The following is an 18,766-nucleotide window of genomic DNA, read 5'->3' as shown; positions in this document are numbered from 1 at the left end:
CTTGACACAAATTCTCAGATGTTATGGTCTGAGCTTTACATATGAAACGACAGGCTCAGAGAGGGACAGTGGCCGGGTTGGGGCCACACAGGAGAGGGACAGGTGGGGATTCTAACCCAGCCAGCCCCAAGTCCCCAGCCCGCAGCATCTCCAGGGTGCCCCGAACTCTTGCTTAGGAGCTGGGGGCTGGTTACCCCCACCCCCAGGAGTCTCAGCCGAAAGCAGCATCTCTCCTGGACACTTGCTGTGCCAGGAGCTGGGCAGGGTCTTTGGCACATCCCAGCTCGGGGACCTCCCGACAGCTTGTGACAATCATCAACCCCATGGTTTTAGTTTAAAAAATGGTAAAGATTAGGGCTTCCCTGGTGGCGCAGTGGTTAAGAATCCGCCTGCCAATGCAGGCGACACGGTTTCGAGCCCTGGTCTGGGAAGATCCCACATGCCGTGGAGCAGCTAAGCCCGTGAGCCACAGCTACTGAGCCTGCACTCTAGAGCCTGCGAGCCACAACTACTGAGCCCACGTGCCCCAACTACTGAAGCCCGCTTGTCTAGAGCCTGTGCTCCACAAGAGAAGCCATCACAATGAGAAGCCCGCGCACCGCAACAAAGGGTAGCCCCCGCTTGCTGCGACTAGAGAAAGCCCGCGTGCAGCAACGAAGACCCAATGCAGCCAAAAATAAATAAGCTAAATAAATTTATAAAAAACAAAAATGGTAAAGATTTGCCTCAATGCCAGGGAAGTGATGTTAGATGAATCAGCGGTGGACCCTGCATGCTACTTGGATACAAAGCAGGGTGACACTTCACAAGACCCCCGGAGCTGTCTCAGGGTGTTCGAACCGGGAGCAACATGTATCTCTCCTGTTTGTTTTTCTACAAGGAACATCTATTATTTTTATAGTGAGAACAAAAATAGAACCTAGTATAGAGAAAACCATTAGACAACAGTGAGGGTAGATGTGACAGGGAGTGCTTGAGGTCTGGATGGGGTGGGAGGGGCCGCTGACCTGGCTCCGTTCTCTGCCCTGCAGGTCACATGGGCTGTGTTTATCTGGGTCCCCTCTAGGACAGCCTCATAGGAAGTCTCAAGGCTCCCTGACAGCAGCTTCTTAAGCCATGGAAAAATTCTTTCTGGAAACAAGGGGATTTATAAGTCAGGGTTTAGTGAACAGAAACCAACCTAGGTCTTTTGAGTAGGGAAGATTTAGTACAGGGAATTGGGTTGGTGAGGGAGCCTGGAAAGGTCAAAGGCAGGAAGTGGTGTCACCAGACCCCAGAGGGTCAAGGTCAGCCAGGGAAAGCTAGACCATGGTAGGACTGCTCTGTGGACACTGGGACCCTGGAGGAGTCAAGCCACTGTCCACGTGCTCCCCCATCCCCGCCCTAGTTATGCCCTGGCTCTCACCACCTCCCAAACCCAGAACCTCCCACTGGCTGAGCCTAACCAGGGAGCCTGTTGCTCAAGTATTTGTCTCTCCAGGAGCAGTTTGCCAGTCACATCCGAACCCCAGTCTGGACTGATCTGGAGATAATTTTCTTGGTAATTGACAGAGTTCCTGAGCGTCAGCAGATTCTAGGAGCCCAGAGCCTGAAACCACCTGCTTCTCAAATTCATCCAGGGTCACTGTGTCAAAAGCTAACAAGACCGAAATTACTCCTCACCCAGCTTGGGACATTTGAATTTGCATTCTTCATGTCAGTGTTTTTAAAAATTAATCGATATTTAAAATTTAGATGTAAATATATTTCCTTTTCGCTTTTAATAAGATTAGGACAGTGTCATTAACCACTGGGTGCCATAATGTCAGGTTTGGAAACAAGCTACCAGGACCCCCACCCCCCACCCCGCAACAAATGTTCTAAAATGAATTGATTTTAATAACGCAATTCAAAATTAAAAGTTACCAACATCACAGAAGGAGTCCACATGTAACAAGGACTCCAAGGACTTAATTAAATCATTTTAGGGCCCTAAATGGTACAGTAACCTCTGTTTTAGGCATGGACCAAGACCCCACAGAAAGCAAGCAATATTGCAGAAAGCCAACACCTAAGAAGTAGCTGCCAGAGACTTCCCTGGCCGTCCACTGGTTGACTCCGAGCTTCCACTGCAGGGGGCGCGAGTTTGATCCCTGGTCAGGGAACTAAGATCCCACATGCTGTAGCGCGGCCAAAAAAAAAAAAAAAAAAAAAGGAAAAAGAAAAAAGAAGTAGCTGTCAGTGGGGCTCAGCACAGGGGAGGCCAGGGGGACCCACTGGTATAGGCAGACTAGGCAGACCACCCACTTCCTGGAGCAGTGTCTCTGCTCCCCTCCTACCTTCTCTTTGCTTTCTGGCTGGTTCATAAAACACACTCCACTTGATTTCGTCTTAGGGGGTCCCTCCTGGTGGGAGATAAACAGCCTGTGAGTTCTGGGTCTGCCCAAGGCATCTGCTGTTCAGTAAGCCTTGCCCCCCTTCCCCATTAGCACACAAGCCCGCCCAGGAGGCCTTTACCCTTTCTTCGACGACACACACCCGCTCTGGGTAAATACTGGGCCACCTGAAAACCTCAAAATGCTGGACGGGGGGCTCTCGGGCGGAGGGAGCTTCAGGTGGCTGCATCTTGGAGCTTCCTGACCCCTTCAGAGGTCACGCCATCTTCCCTTTGTCCCTTTATAGGACTTTTGTGGGCTTGCCCTCTTTCCAACATAGGGACAACTAAAAATCTTCCCTGTCCTCTCTCTCTCTAAGAGCCACTGGGCCTGGGACACTGCCCCTCTCTTTCCTTGGGTGCAATAAAAGAAATGCTCACGTATTGATGTCTGGGGAAGTCATGCTGGCTTATCCGTGAGTTAACTTGAACTTGATGCTAACTGGAACAGCCTGTTTGTGGCCTTCCAAGCATACATTGTGCATCTGCTTTAATCATTAGGGCAAAGGGCGCACTGACCAGAAGCAAAGAATGTCCATGTTAAAAATAAAGATGAGGGCTTCCCTGGTGGTGCAGTTGTTGGGAGTCCGCCTGCCAATGCGGGGGGCGCGGGTTCGTGCCCCGGTCCGGGAGGATCCCACATGCCGCGGAGCCGCTGGGCCGGTGAGCTGTGGCCGCTGGGCCTGCGCGTCCGGAGCCTGTGCTCCGCAACGGGAGAGGCCACAACAGTGAGAGGCCCGCGTATAGCAAAAAAAAAAAAAAAAGGGAAAAATAAAGATGAAATGCGTCCCTTTTTGGGACGCCAATGCTGGTGCTCCTTTGATAATAAGACTTCTTTCTCAAGTGCCAAGGCCATACTGACTCTCTGTGTATGTGCTGATCTGTTTTTTTGAGACCATGAAGGAATGTCTCCCTGACTTCTTTGATGTTCTTTGTTCTGACAAGACATAAAACTGTGCTGAAAACCACGCTTCTCCAGAGCAGTTCCTCGGAGTTATCTGAGAGGCTGTCTTCTGGGCTATAGTCCTCAGTTTGGCTCAAATAAAACTCTATTCTATTCCCATTACAGATTGTTTATTGATTATTTTTTCATTGACAGGTGTCACACTCCCCTCTCTTGCCCCTAAAGGTCTCCTCTGGCCTCTAAGATGCTTCTCTTCCTCCTGGCCCCTAGGCTGGCCCCCTCCATCCTGTTTTCAGTGTGCAGAAGCCTTTTTCACCTACTCCTGTTTTGCAAGGGAGGAAATATTGGGGTGAGGGAAGATGAGGTGAGGGGGCTTCCCACACTAACGCCCAGACAAGACCGGGCACCCTGGGGACCCCGCTGCATGGCAAGAGGGCCCTTCCCCCACCCTTCCTCCCTGGCTCGTCCCAGGTTCTCCGTTCTCTGTCCAAGGATCTGGAGGAGCCAGGTGCACTTGGCTGAGGGATTTCTTTCCATAACTGCCGCAGGTGCAGAAGGTGGCAGACAGGGAGGTCATTTCCAGACCACAGATGCCAGTCTCCACCCAGGCCCAGGGGCCCCCTTTCTGATACGGTTTCAGGAGGGTGCCCTCTTAGGAGGGGTCAGGGCTCCTCCCTGGTGTCCTCCTCACCCACCCTCTGCGGTCACACCGGCCGCCTCGGACAGCTACCTTCCCCTCCGGCCTGGTCTCCTGCCCGCCCGCTCAGTTCTACAGGACTGCGTCCTCCTGGGGGCGGCAAAGTCCACTGCCTGCGTGTGCCCCAAGCCCCATGACCTCCTGGACCTCATCATCCTTCCCCACCCCGTGCCATGACCATACCCTGGACTTTGTCAGCTCCCAAGGTAATGAGCCCTGCGTCCACTCTCTGACCACAGCCCCCCCGGTGCCCACTGCATCCCTGCTCTCCCGCCTCCTCCTTGCCTCTGGACCACCTTGGGCCCCGCCCTCTCTCTTGCTCCTTCCATGTCTCCCACTGCCAGGTCCTGCCTGCCTGACTCCACCTGTCTGCTTTACTCACATCTGCACCTGGGCACGGTCTGGAGAAAGTTCCACCACCTTGCAGCCAGGAGCCTCTGTAAATTCATACCCTCCACACGGCCAGCTCTCCACCTTCCCAGCAGCCCTTCTGGGGGGATATTTGTCAGCCATTTACCCGCCCGGGAAGGACCCCTCCTGGAAGGAGCAGGGGAAGGGGCTCTCCAACCGGAAGGAACAGCTTGTGCATTGTTCAGAGTGGGGGGGGGAAGGAGAGGAACTGGGTAATTTTTAAAAATTAATTAATTAATTTTTGGCTGCATTGGGTCTTGGTTGCTGCGCGCGGGCTTCTCATTGCAGTGGCTTCCCGTGTTGCAGAGCACGGGCTCTAGGCGCGTGGGCTCAGTAGTTGCAGCACGCGGGCTCAGTAGTTGTGGCACACGGGTTTCAGTAGTTGTGGCGTGTGGGGTTAGTTGCTCCGCGGCATGTGGGATCTTCCCGGACCAGGGCTCGAACCCGTGTCCCCTGCATTGGCAGGTGGATTCTTAACCACTGCACCACCAGGGAAGCCCCCTCTACACATTTTTAAATCGGTTTTTGTTGTTGTTGTTATTGAGTTGTATGAATTCCTTTTTTGTATTTTGGATATTAACCCCTTATTAGATGCATAGTTTGTAAATATTCTCCCACATTCCATAGGTTGCCCTTTTATTTTAATTATTTCTTTTGCAGTGTAGAAATTTTAAGTTTGATGTAGTCCCACTTGTTTTTTCTTTTGTTTGTCATGCTTTTGATGTCGTGTCTGAGAAATCATTACCAAGACCCATGTTGAGGAGCTACTGTGTTTTCTTCTAGGAGTTTTAGGTTATGGGGTCTTATGTGTCTTTGATCCATTTCAAGTTAATTTCTGTGCGTACTGTGCGACAGAGGTCCCATTTCATTCTGGGCATGTGGTTATCCAGTTTTCCCGACACCATTTGTTGAGGAGACTATCCTGAAACCAATATTTTTAAAAGCTTCCCAGAGTACTTCTAACCAGTGTGACACCCAGAGCTGTGGAGTGTCAGCTCGAGCAAAGCAGAAATTTCATGGGCTCTCACTGCAGCCCCAGACCCAGGGCCCAGTCAGGCAGGGGCAGGAGGCTCTGGTCCCTACTGCAGGGTGGTGTGTGTGTGTGGGGGGGGGTCACCCCCCTGCAGTCCGGCAGCCCCCACAATCTCGGCCTCCCAGGGGCCCTGCCAGAGCTCCCACTTACGGGTGCCCAGAGGAAGCTCAGGGTGAGCGGGAGGCGGGCACGGGCTGCCAAGTCCTGTGGTGGGAGCCCTCCCCCCCCCCCCCCCCCCCCCCCGCTATGAGGGCTCTTTGCTGACCTGCAAACACACCAAATGGGTCAGGGATGACAGTGGTAGGGGTAGGGCTGGAGGTGGGGTAGGGATGACGTGACAGTGGTAAGGCTCAGGGGAGTTATTATGGGCCTGGCACTTTTCCTAAGGCTTTGCATTAACTCAGTAATCCCGAAAGAGCCCTTGGAAGTCGTGCTGAGTATCCCTGATTTACAGGTGAGGAAACGAGGCACAGAGAAGTGGAGTTAATCCCCAAAGTTACAATACCGGGAAGTGGCAGAGCTGGGATTCCAACTCGCACCTGGCATTCCTGAGGCCGGCGATGGACACACGGGCGCTCCCCTACACACACGCACACGCACACGCACACGCGCTGGGCACGCCCCCAGCGGCGCCAGGCCCTTCCCTCGTGGAGGAGGTGGGCCCCGGGGCGGGGCGAGGCAGGTCCCGGCGCCCGGAGGAAGTGGCGGGCCGCTGCCGGACTAGTCCTCCGGCTGGTCCAGCCATGGAGGCGGAGCCGCAGCTCTATCCAGTGGCGGGGGCCGTGGGTGCGCAGGGCGATGAGGACCAACTCGGGGTCCCAGACGGGCCCGAGGCCCCGGTGAGCGGGGACGGGAAAGGCGTGGCGGCCCGGGGACCGGGAGGGCCGGGGTCTCCCCCGCGGGAGCGGGATGCGGCTCCAGGGCCAGGGCGGGTGCCGGGGGCGGCCGGGGATGGACGCGGGGCTCTGGGGGTGCAGTGGCCGGGTTCGAGCGCCGTCGTGCCCCGCAGCTGGACGAGCTGGTGGGCGCGTACCCCAACTACAACGAGCAGGAGGAGGAGCGCCGCTACTACCGCCGCAAGCGGCTCGGCGTGCTCACGAACGTGCTGGCGGCCAGTGCGGGCGGCATGCTCACCTACGGCGTCTACCTGGGTAGGCGGCCCGCTGCGCCCCGCGGGTTGGCGGGATGGGCCTCTGGCCACGCCGTTCCGCCCCGGGCCAGGCGAGGTGGCACGGCCCGGCGGGTTCTGCGCTGGGACCCAAGTCTTTCCCCTTCCGCCCGCGCGCCCCTCCCCAGACCTGAGGTTTCTCAGGGAAAGGGAAACCTTGGGGCCAGTCGGCTCCCTTCCTCTTTCACTTCTCCTTCTGCGCTCTCACAGCTGCAGCTGCGGCCTCCGCACATGGGGGGACGGTGCAGTGTCCCCGGGGCCCAGCCACAGGCTTCGTGAGTGTGTGGGCAGGCCCTGGGCGCCCTGGGCAGGTCTGCTGCCTTCGGAATCAGGGGCGCTGAGGTCCAAGTGGCTGGCGGAGGGAGGGGGGGGCGGGGGCGGGGCGGGGGTCTGGATTCAAGTCGCTGTCGTGGCCACTGGCAGGTAGGACTCTTGGCCCAGCCTGGGCTTCCCCTCTGTCCTCATAGGCATTGGAGTCGGGGATCCCTTTGGTGCCAGGCTTGCGTTCCAGCCTCTGCTTGGTTGCCCCCAGAGCCAGGTCGCCCCCTCCATGCCTGCTCCCTGTACCCAGGCCTTCTGCAGATGCAGCTGATCCTGCACTACGATGAGACCTACCGGGAGGTGAAATACGGCAACATGGGGCTGCCTGACATCGACAGCAAGATGCTGATGGGCATCAACGTGACCCCCATCGTGGCCCTGCTCTACACACCTGTGCTCATCAGGTGTGACACTGCTGTCTCTATGAGGGCTGCCTCCCTGATCTGGAAGGGGTGCGAGGGCTGGTGGACATGGGGTCTCCAGCTGCCCTGGTGTTCTTGGGGGTGGGGTGGGGAGAGAACTTGCCTACCTGGACGGGTGAGAGAGAAGGGGTGAAACCCAGGTTTGGGAAAGAAACAAGAGCTTTGCAACCAAGGCACCTTGGGTTTCAAGCAACAGAAATTCACTCAGGCTCCTCCCCTCAGATTGCCTGTACCCCCATGTGGCATCATCTTCATGCCCTCCTTTGTGGCCTGGAGCTACAATGACCTTTTGAGATCAGGGCTGTGGAGTTTCTGGAGAGAATCTGATCAGCCAGCAAAGCCCAGGAACGCACCGGGAGCCCAACCAGCTGTGGCAGTGTTGAGGGACATTTCTCACTAAAAAGGGTGTGGCTGGGCCGGCGCCCCAGGGGGTCTCCTCCATACCTGAGCCTTAGTGGCATCTGGTGCAGTACAAAAATGCCCTCCGCAAGTATCCTACCGCCAGGCAGTAGATCTGTGCTCAGACGGGACCCAGAGATCAGTGGACACATTAGATGAGTTCCCCTGTCTTTCCGAAACAATAACAACCCCCTCAAACTCTTTTATCACAATCGCACAAACAACATTAGAATCGTAATTGAAATCAGAAAAAAGAAAACCCCTCCCAAGCCCTCCAGGCAATCAGCTGACTTTGTTTTCCCAGCGGCATTCGTGGATAACATTTCTGTCCTTGTCAACTGGAGTACGTGTATGGGCGTGCATGTGTGCATGTGCAGTGTCACTTTTGCGTTCTTTTCACTGCACACATCTTGGCCTGCTTCACAGTGGGGACTTTCATGATGTTAGCATCTTCTGCAGACGTGGGGGCACTGACCTGTGGCTCAGGGCTGGACATTGCGGCTCCCTCTTCTTTTTTGCACGTTCCCTTTATGCTTCTGGCTGTTTCCTCATCTTAAAATTAAAGAAAGAAAGAGAGAGAGAGAAAGAAAGGGAGGGAGGGAGGAAGGAAGGAAGAAGGAAAGAAGGGAAGCCTCCTAGAATAAACTCTCAGAACTGCCCTTACTAGGTCAGAAGCATATAAAAGGCTTTATGGCTCTTGAAACCTAGCAGTATTATTAATGGCAAACTCATTTCATTTCCTGTTTGCTGGGCGTTTTATAAGCGTATCGCATTCCCTACAATCCAAGGTGGACGCTCTGATCTTAGACACAGGGAGACCAAGAGGTTGAACCCATTCCCACAGGCAGCAACTGGCAGATTGAAGGTCTGAACCCAGGCAGTGACTCCAAACCCCATGCTTGCCCCCCAACCCAAACCACCAGGCTGACTTTCCAAAGGGCTGTACCATCTGCATGACCTCCGGCTGTATGTGTTCTTTTTAAAACCACAGCCTCACCAGCAATGAGTGCTAGTATTTTTACTTTTTGCTGTTTCAAAATTTACAGTGCAGTTTGGGTGCCCTTCCCCAAATAGATCAGAGGAGGCTGCCTGTCAATTTATTATATGGCAAGATAAGGATAGGTAAAGAAGCAGGACCCTGCAATAGAAGAGAAAGTAATTGTATCAGAAAACCAGAGTCATTGAGCTTTGAGCTTCCTGGAAACTCAGACAAAGAAAGGAAATAATGAGCACAAATATTCAAACAAACAGAACCCAAAACAAAACCAACCCAAAGACCGCGATGGTTGTGTCTAGCCTGATCAGCCTCCAGTGCCCTGAATGGGCCCTTATCCTGTCACTCGTCAACCTGCCTCTAACACGGTGCAACATTCTCCCAGAGCCAGTGAGGCCGTTGTTCTACAAGAAACTTCCCGACTGACCACAGTGGACTGAAAGGGCAAAGTGCAGAGGGGAAGGGGCGCCAGGGTTCCTCTCCCTGGTCCTCAGTCCCAGCTTGGGACAAGTCCCTCAGCTGTTCACCTGGGTCCTGTAGTCACTGCACGTGGGTGGAGAAGGGGGGCTGGCGAGTCAGCCCAGGACACAAATGAGGGTTGCATGTGCCCAAGGGCCACTGACTCATGACACCCTCTCCCCGCTTTATCTCCTCTATCCCTGCAGTGGCCGTGAGAGGCTCGAGGTTGGGGCAGAGCCCACATTACAGGTGTCTGGTTAGAGTGGCTCCCCTGAGGCCACCAGCAAGTCCATGTCTCTGAGACTCTTGGGACCCTCGACTCCAAGGCCAGGGGTCCCTCCCCACCTCATACAGCCTCAGGAGCTGGGGCCTGGAGTTGTGGCCACGCTGCTTTCGGGCTGCAGCGGTCTGGACGGGCACGCGGTACCAGCATCCTCATCCTTCCTACTGCTCGCAGGTTTTTTGGCACCAAGTGGATGATGTTCCTGGCTGTGGGCATCTACGCCCTCTTTGTCTCCACCAACTACTGGGAGCGCTACTACACGCTTGTGCCCTCAGCTGTGGCCCTGGGCATGGCCATTGTGCCTCTTTGGGCCTCCATGGGCAACTACATCACCAGGTGAGCCTGGTGGGCAGCAGGGTGGGAGACTGGAGACCTGGCAGAGCCTCTCCTGTGTTGCCCACCTCGTCTTGGGGACCTTGGACCAGCCCCATCCACCCTCTGGGCCTCAGTTTTCCTGTTCATGAGACATTGGCTGGCCAGTCCATAAGCCTGGGTGCAGAGGTTGGGCTGGGGAGAGCCTTCTCTCCTTTGTGGTCCAGGATGGCCCAGAAATACTACGAGTACTCCCACTACAAAGAGCAGGACGAACAGGGCCCCCAGCAGCGCCCGCCTCGGGGCTCCCACGCACCCTACCTCCTGGTCTTCCAGGCCATCTTCTACAGCTTCTTCCACGTGAGTGCCGTGTGTGGGGACACTGGGGGTGGGGTATTCCAGGCCCAGAATCACATATTGGAGCCCATTCCACAGTCTTTTCAGCCCTCTAATCCCACTGCCCTTTTTTGAGCCAACTCCTGTTTGCTTACCTCTGGTGACAGAGACCTCATTCCCTCCCTGTCTACAGCGCTGACCAGGAGGAAGTCCTCCTGCACTGGGCACCCCCCCCCCCCCACCAGGCTGCCCCCCGAGAGGTGGGAGGGCTCCTGTTCCCCCAAGGCTGTGCCCAGACCCGCTCCCAGATTGTGCCTGTGCTCCTTGCCCGGTTCCATGCCCCAAGCCTGACCCAAGCTGCCCTTCTGCCCACAGCTGAGCTTTGCCTGCGCCCAGCTGCCCATGATCTACTTCCTGAACCATTACCTGTATGACCTGAACCACACGCTATACAAAGTGCAGAACTGCGGTTAGTGCTCATGGGGGTGGGGTCCCTAAGGTCTGCTCACCTCCCCCACTGAGTCACCCAGCAGACACTGGGCCCTCAAGGGCAGAAAGGATGCCCTCGCTCACAGGGCTCAGGGCTGAGAGCCTGATGTCCTACAGCTCTGATGACCGAGGCACAGGGCCTTGTCGTTAGGACATCTGATCCAGCCTGGGGTGGTGGTGGGGTGCATCAGGGAAGGCTGCCTGGAGGAGGTGCCATCTGGGCTGAGGCTGCCTGGGGGGTCTCTCAGGGCCAAGTATACCCTCAATGCAGGGCAAATGTATGGAGGTGGGAGGTGGACTGGCTCCCACGGCAGCCTCAGGGCAATAGGGCAGGAGGGAGGGGAGGTGCTTTCAGCCCCAGTGGCCCTCACCTCCAAAGTGCTTCCCAAAGGAACCCTGCCTTTGCCGGCAGGGTTCTTGCCCACCCCCGCTAACCCTCCCCTCACCTGCCTGCTTTGCTGCGTTTATTTGTGGCCCAGCTGACAGTGTGCCCTGCTCCCTGCCTCACGATGCCCCCCACCCTCCCCTTTCTCAGGCACAAACAGCCAGGGCATCCTCACCGGCTTCAACAAGACGGTTCTGCGGACACTGCCGCGGAGCCGAAACCTCATCGTGGTGGAGAGCGTGCTCATGGCGGTGGCCTTCCTGGCCATGCTGCTGGTGCGGCCCGGGTTGGGGGTGTGATGGGGTCAGATCTGGGGACCGTGGCGGGGAGAGAGGAATGCGGGCTGGGCGCGCGGAGGGCGGGCCGGAGGCTTGTTCTGAGTCCAGAGTTAGGGCTGAGTCCTGGGGAGGGGGCCTGAGCCAAGGATCTGGGCTTGAGGCTCGAGGTGTGGCTGGTGCCTGCGGACTGAGAGAGGAATTGGAATCCCAGAGGCCAGTAAGAGGGGGTCCAGGCCTGGTCCGGGGTCGAGCTGAAGACAGGGTCCTAGAGGATTGGCTGTGACACGGGCTGGATCTAGGGCCGAGGGTCAGAAGGTATGGCTCCAACCTGGGGGTGGGGCCAGGAGGCAGAGCTGAGGCGTTGGGGGCGTGACTAGGTCGTGTCTTCGGGCTGGAGGCAGGGCTGGGAGGCTCATCTGTGGATTTGCCTGGGGGCGGGGCTGGGTCCCGGGGGCGGGACCAGGATGCCCGGCTGCCCGCCCCCCTCCCGCACCTCCTTGCCTGCAGGTGCTGGGCCTTTGCGGCGCGGCGTACCGGCCCACGGAAGAGATAGACCTGCGCAGCGTGGGCTGGGGCAACATTTTCCAGCTGCCCTTCAAGCACGTGCGCGACTTCCGCCTGCGCCACCTCGTGCCCTTCTTTATCTACAGCGGCTTCGAGGTGCTCTTTGCCTGCACTGGTCTCGCCCTGGTAAGGGCAGCCTGAAGAGCGTTGCCAGATAAAATTACACGACGTCCGTTAAATTTGAATCACAGAATAACAACGAATAAGTTTTGAATATATATGTATAAGTATGTACAAGTACAGGGGGCCCTCTGCATTTGAGGATCCGGAGGGCCCACTGTACTACCCCTTTTTTTTTTTTTTTTTTGCGGTACGCGGGCCTCTCACTGTTGTGGCCTCTCCCGTTGTGGAGCACAGGCTCCGGACGCGCAGGCTCAGCGGCCATGGCTCACGGGCCCAGCCGCTCCGCGGCATGTGGGATCTTCCCGGACCGGGGCACGAACCCGTGTCTCCTGCATCGGCAGGCGGACTCTCAACCGCTGCGCCACCAGGGAAGCCTGTATTACCCCCATTTTATATAAGGAACTTGAGCATCCTCAGGTTTTAGTGTCCGCGAAGCGTCCTGGAACCAATCCCCCACAGACACCAAGGGACAATTGTAGGCCCGGATATTCCCCTCCTCCTTTTCCCTCTCTCCCCCCATCCCGCCCCTACCTTGGGAAAGTTACTTTCACCTCTCTGAGCCTGTTTCCTCATCTGTGAAGTCTCTAATGGCCATGCTGACTTCCAGAGGAGTTGCACTGTTGAGATGGGATAACAGCCATCAAGTGTTTGGCTCCATGCGGGTTTCAGCCTTGGTGTCTGGGGACACTGTCCAAGCATTTTCTCACTGTCTGTCCCCGAGTAACCTTCCCACAAGCCTCGGAGGAAGCTGGCCCTGCGGTGGCCTAGAGAGGGCAGGACGTGGCCTGAAGTGAGACCTCGTGGGGAGGGCCGGAGCCTGGGCCGGCTGACCTCCAACCCTCACCTCTGTTCCCCCAGGGCTATGGCGTGTGCTCGGTGGGGCTGGAACGCCTGGCGTACGTCCTTGTGGCTTATAGCCTGGGTGCCTCGGCCGCCTCGGCACTGGGCCTGCTGGGGCTGTGGCTGCCGCGCCCGGCGCCCCTGGTGGCCGGGGCTGGGCTGCACCTACTGCTCACTGTCAGCCTCTTTTTCTGGGCCCCCGCGCCCCGGGTCCTGCAACACATCGGGGTCCTCTATGCAGTAGCCGTGCTCTGGGGTGTGGGCAGTGCCCTCAACAAGACGGGACTTAGCAGTGAGTATAGCCTTGGGCCCTGGATGGCTGGGCAGGGGACCCTGGGGCTTCCTCAGGGCGGTTGCGGGGAGCACAGACATCCCAGGGACAGACATGGGGTTGATGGGCACACTGGAGGGCTGTTATGGGGTCCCGTGCACTTGGTGGAGGTAGGTGGGGATCCCTGTGTGCACTCTAGGGGTGGAAGGAAGTCCCGTGGACACTGTGGGGACAGATGAGGAGGGCTGTGAACACCCTCGAGGCACGCCATGGACATCCTGTGGACCCCCAGGGTGGGCATGGGAGTCAGGGTGAGATCTCGTGGCTCCATGGGCTGGATATGGGGTTCTGTGGACCCCTCTTAGGGACAGTGGAAAAAAACACATTGGGGATGCCTCGTTTCATACCAGGGGACAGGGCGCAGCCTGGCATAATTTTTGTGACACTGGAAGCAGGTGTCAGGGTCTGTGCCCCAGGGAGCATGGGACGCAGCAGGTGGCCCTGTCCACACCCCAGGGGGAAAGTGCACATATGGCATTTTTATGGAGAGGAGCTGGAAGCAGGCTGTAAGATCCCAACAGCAACCTTCAGAGTAGCGGAGTCCAGGCCCCAAGTCTGGGCTGCTAGGGTGGAGGCACTGGGGCCTGGGGCCCTGATTGCAGAAAGGAGGGGGTGGGACAGAGTTCATCTGTGTGACGGTCTGGGCCCACAGGTGAGCCTTTGCCAGTGACAGGCAGCTGGTACACATGGGTGCAGCCATTTGGGTCTCCCACATTGGCACCTGTTCTGATGGGCCGGTGCCGTTAGCAGTTTTGAGCATCACCCCTATATGGCATGGTGGAGGTCATGCCTGCTGCGGGCTGGGCAGGGGATGGTTCAGGCAACCTCAGCACCCAACATCCGAGAGAGAGAATCAGACACTATATCTGCCACAGGGGATGGAGCCCCACACCCTGGACCACACTGTCCTGGCTGTTTTGCCTCTGGACCTTGAGCCCATGATATGTCTGGACTTGGGCCAGATCCCAGCATCCTCTTCTGCCCAGCTCCGCTTACTCCCTCCTCTTATGCCCCACCCCCGGCGGGGGGGGGGGCGCTCCGTGTCCCTTCACAGCACCCCCATGGGGTACAGTCGCACTGCAGGACCTCAGATGGGAGTGTCAATGTCCTGAGTGGCTGGCGAGGGTACAATTCGGCAGGTGCTGTGCAGGCTTTCTCCCATTAAAACCTCACAGCACAGCATGTACGTGTCATCTCATTTTACAGATGAGAAAAGTGGCTCTGGGGAGTTCACTTACCCCGAGTCACCCACAGACCCAACATCTGAATCCATATCTCTGTGCCAACTCTCTCCACCTTTCAGTCCTGAGAGTGGAATCTGAGTCTCCTGATTCCCTGTCCAAGGCTCTTTCTGCCCCACCCAGGGGAGGATGCTTTGGGAAACAAATTCCTCCCAGCTTCAGGTTTGATTTGCAGAAAGCTTGTTGCTACAGCGATTTGCTCTCCCTGAGCCCTGGGTGAGGAAAAACAGCCCCTGCAGGCCTGGCACTGCATGCCTGGGGTTCGGAAGAAGGCAGGATGTGACTGCTCACAGAACTTCCCACTTCTGAGGCCACAGATGGGTCCCAGAGCAGGCCCGTTGCATCCCAGCAGGGGGGCCAGCTGCTCCAGCCTCTGCTCAGCTCCCAGGCAACATGATAACCAGTGTGTACACTAGGGGGCCAGCCAGGACTGGTTTACAGCGGCTTTCTAGGCACTCCTGCCAAGGGCTGGGACCAGCACAGGGCATCGGGGGTCACTAGTGGAAGAACAGCAGCTCTGGGCCCCAGCTGGCACCTCTCCCCTTTCTGCCCCATCCTGCCCACCTGCAGCACTCCTGGGAATCCTGTACGAGGACAAGGAGAGGCAAGACTTCATCTTCACCATCTACCACTGGTGGCAGGCCATAGCCATCTTCGCAGTCTACTTGGGCTCAAGCCTGCCCATGAAGGTGAGTGCCCCTCCCCCACTCGACCCCCTAGACAACAGAAACTTCCTGAGTGCCCGCCCTGGTGTCACAGCCCCTGAAGGGCACCACTGCCCCAGGCCAGGTCCTGGGCCAAGTCCACTGGGCGGCCCCACACCCATCACTGGCTTATTACTTACCGCTTCCCCTCCTGCAGGCCTCAGTTTACCCATTTCTGAAAGGATTCACAGTTTGCTCTCTACTTGTGGGCACATCCCAGCCGCCTTGTGGGTAGTTTGGTAACCTGTTCTCTAGATGTTGGGCTCTGAGATGGATGCCGAGGGTCTGTCTCCCTTCTTGGCTCTCAGGGGTCCTCGTCCTCTGCTCTCACCTACTGGTGGGTCAGTTTAGCAGGTTCCGGCCAACTTTTAAAAAAATGAGATAGAATAGGGAATAGCAGGGAGTATGCCTGTGAATATGTGTGTACGTACTGAGTTATTTACAATTATTTCTGACTGCCTGTTACAGTCAAAACCTCTAAGAAGCATTACTTATGATCCCACGTGTAAGGGACAGAGTAATCTAAGCTCTGGCAAGGGAGGGCCAGGCCTCCCTTCACATCTACCCTGTGAGGCAAAGGGATTATCATTACAGTTAGGGAAACCGAGGCCCTGATGGATAGGGTGACCATAAGGGACAGGGCTGGGCAGGAGGGTGCCCAGGAAGCATGGGTGGCGGGGCGGCTCCCAGGAGGAGGGCAGGACAGCAGAGGAGCTGTGGGGCTCAAGTCCCAGATGGGAGTGGGCTTATTGGGGTGAGGGGCTGGACGGGGAGGGTGCAGGACTGGCTGCCCGCGAGTCCGCCGCATCCCTCCCTGTGTGCCCAGGCTAAGCTGACGGTGCTGCTGGTGACGCTGGTGACGGCGGCAGCCTCGTACCTGTGGATGGAGCAGAAGCTGCGGCGGGGCGTGGTCCCGCGCCAGCCCCGCATCCCGCGGCCCCAGCACAAGGTGCGCGGCTACCGCTACCTGGAGGAGGACAACTCTGACGAGAGCGACACAGAGGGCGAGCGCGGCGGCGGCCGGGGGGACTGCGTGGAGGAGGAGGCGCGGCCCGTGGGGCCAGAGCCCGGCCCCAAACCAGCCGGTCTCTGCCGCCGGCCCTGCCCCTATGAACAGGCGCTGGGAGGCGATGGGCCCGAGGAGCAGTGAGGGGCCAAGCCTGATCGCCGGCCTCGGTTTAATGCGTCTCGGGTCGGGGCCCCTATGATTCAGCGCCAACTTCTGGAAAGACCCTTGGCCCACCCCGGGGTTCAGGAACGGCCCTCCCAGAGCCCCGGGCCCCTGGAGCTTGGGATCCTCCCCGCAGCCCCCTCCAAGGGAGGGTGGGGCCTTGAGACCTCTTGGCCAGGCCCAGAGTGCCTAGGGACCGCACAGCCGAAACCCTCTTCCGACCCCAGGGGCCGCTCTCCGCGACCCCCTACCGGGCCCAGCCCGGGGCTGGGACCCCGCCAGTCCCGTCCCAGCTCTCGGCTGCAGGCCTGGGCCGTGTGCGTCGCCCGCTTTGCACATCCTATCCCCAGGGTCCGCCAAGAGGTACGACTTTAAGAACATGAGCAATAAAGAGATTTGTGTATTGTCCTGATCCGGAAGTCTCCTGCCGTGGGAGGACATTGACCACCCGGGGTGTGTGCCTGGCTGACCCGGCCCTTTGGGCGCTGTGGCCGTCTGCCTTGATCCGGGGGTGGGGGGGCGGGGTGGTCCCTTAAGACCCGCCCACCAGGCTGTCCTGGCTCCCGGAGGCACCACCCCTCCCCACACCAGCCGGCTTCTGCCAGCCGCACCCGATCAGCTCAGGACAAAGAAGCGCTCTGGGTGGTCTGTAGGGACCGCAGCGGAGTGAGATGGGGCTGCCAGTCCCTCGTCAGTCTAGAAGATGGGACGAAGTCCGGAAACCCAGGTCCCGCTGCCCCCTCCTCAAGCGTCCCCAGCCCTCCTGCCCACCCCCATCCTTTTTTTTTTTTAATCCCTTGGGACGCTTCTGCCCACAGCTCCCTAAGGGACTCCTTTGGGGGCCAAGTCCACTTCTGAGGTGAGTGCAGGTCACCCCGTGTCCAGTGTGGGCCTGGGGCATAGATGTCTGAGCCCAGGTAAACTTGGCTACTGATGTCTCTGGGCTACAGCCTCAGCTGTGATGCCCGTGAGGGATGCAGAGGCTGGTGGGAGGGCCCGACCCCTACAGCCCGAGGGCGCCCCCCACCGTGGGGAGAGGGAACTGAGGTCCCACTGTGAAGAGCTTTTAACGGTGGGGTGAGGACAGGCAAGGGGGCCACAGGAGGGTCCTGGAGCCCCCAACTGTGCCCCAGATCCGTACCACCAAAGCTGGGGGCCACACCATTCCTCACTCCTCACACGCCCTCCACCCCTGGCTGACTGCCAGACCCTGGTCTACACCCACTTCAGCGTCAGGTCTCCTAGATTCTTCCATGTGTAAACGGCGGCCCCCTCTCTCCTCTGCCTCATACATTCTTCTTAGTTTGGTTCCAGCAGCCTCATCGGGGGCCCCGGAGCCAGGCTCTGCGACCTCAGGCAGGGGGTCGGCCGTCTGAGCCACAGTTTCCTCCTCGGTAAAGTGTATCTGTGGTGGCACCAAGGTCCCCAGGCCCTGCAGGAAACTCACAAGGGCACAGAGGATATTGGAGCTTTTCTAAAATTTGGACATCTACCCACTCTGAGCAAATTAATAGGTTCAGGCGGTCCACAGTTTCACTGTTAGATCACACCACGATCCTTTCATGTCATGTCTTTGAGAAGCTGGGTTTCCTGTGGTTTGGGGATAAAAAGTGAAAATCACTGTGGAATAGGAAGTGAGGCCGGGGGTCTCCAGTCTGATTCCAAGGTTTGAGAAGCTGGCCAGTGCACACGGCCAATTAGTAAGCCGTGGTGGTTATTAAAGAATGAAATAAACACCATTTTTCTTTCTCTTGGTGTGTGTTACATTTTCTAAGTGACTACTAAGTTATTAGAACCTAAGTACTTATTGGTTGGACCTAAAATAACTCACAAATAGAACAGTTAGATATTTCTTTTGGCCTAGGAGCACCATGAAAAAACTCCTGAGACACTGAGGGTTCCATGAACAGGGCAAGTTTGGCTCTTGTTAGCCCAGGGCTGGCGCAGAGTAACTTATAGTGAGTCCCTCGTTGGACCCCGTGCCTCCACCCCCCACCTTGTCCAGAGAACCGGCGGGATCCTTTTTGGACCCAGCCTAGGGAAGGCGATTAAACCTATGGTCTGTGATGCCTGGGAAGGGAACCCCCAGGGTCTGCTGCGAACCAACATGAACTAGTTGCCAAGTTGTTTTTGGCAGATTCGGGGGTCTTGCAGTCACAGGGGACAGTGAAGGCCATAGGTCTCCTCTCCCCAGCCTCCCTACCAGGTGGTCTCTAGACTCAGACAGATGAAGGGCTGAAAACTGCCTGCCTCATACACAGACTTTCGGTGACAAACAGACCAAGACTGGTCATGCGGTGTGACCAGCACTCTGTCCTTCCGGTTCCCCACCAGCCGCTGGCATGGAACGGAGCTTCTCTGACGGTAGATGTGGCAACATTCTCCTGGCAGGATTCCAGCTAAATTCCAGTCAGAGATGGGCAACCAGATGCTTGGGCAATAGGCCTGTGAATGCAGGGCAGGGTGCCATTTGGAAGCGTGTGGGCCC

General features: G+C 57.4%; 1 protein-coding gene across 1 annotated transcript; it reads left to right on the top strand.

The window, feature by feature from the left end:
- The first annotated feature begins 6,151 nt into the window (after positions 1 to 6,151).
- UNC93B1 (unc-93 homolog B1, TLR signaling regulator) lies at positions 6,152 to 16,690 on the top strand. Its single transcript, XM_029208126.1, has 11 exons — positions 6,152 to 6,297; positions 6,468 to 6,609; positions 7,198 to 7,351; positions 9,679 to 9,840; positions 10,044 to 10,176; positions 10,528 to 10,621; positions 11,177 to 11,301; positions 11,812 to 11,994; positions 12,850 to 13,123; positions 14,974 to 15,092; positions 15,934 to 16,690. The coding sequence occupies exons 1-11, from the start codon at positions 6,202 to 6,204 to the stop codon at positions 16,255 to 16,257; spliced, it is 1,806 nt and encodes a 601-aa protein (XP_029063959.1). The 5' UTR covers positions 6,152 to 6,201; the 3' UTR covers positions 16,258 to 16,690.
- The last annotated feature ends 2,076 nt before the right edge of the window (positions 16,691 to 18,766 follow it).

This window comes from Monodon monoceros, unplaced genomic scaffold (genome assembly GCF_005190385.1).
Source record: "Monodon monoceros isolate NGI ecotype Baffin Bay Population unplaced genomic scaffold, NGI_Narwhal_1 Super_Scaffold_7, whole genome shotgun sequence".
NCBI classification, from domain to species: domain Eukaryota; kingdom Metazoa; phylum Chordata; class Mammalia; order Artiodactyla; family Monodontidae; genus Monodon; species Monodon monoceros.
The sequence above is the reverse complement of the archived record's forward strand: the minus strand, read 5'-3'. Positions and strand labels throughout refer to the sequence as shown.

Coding starts and splice junctions, on each gene's coding strand:
- UNC93B1 (XM_029208126.1), top strand. CDS start 6,202: ATGGAGGCGGAGCCGCAGCTCTATCCAGTGGCGGGGGCCGTGGGTGCG. Junction 13,124..14,973: donor CAACAAGACGGGACTTAGCA/GTGAGTATAGCC, acceptor GCCCACCTGCAG/CACTCCTGGGAATCCTGTAC. Junction 15,093..15,933: donor GCTCAAGCCTGCCCATGAAG/GTGAGTGCCCCT, acceptor CTGTGTGCCCAG/GCTAAGCTGACGGTGCTGCT.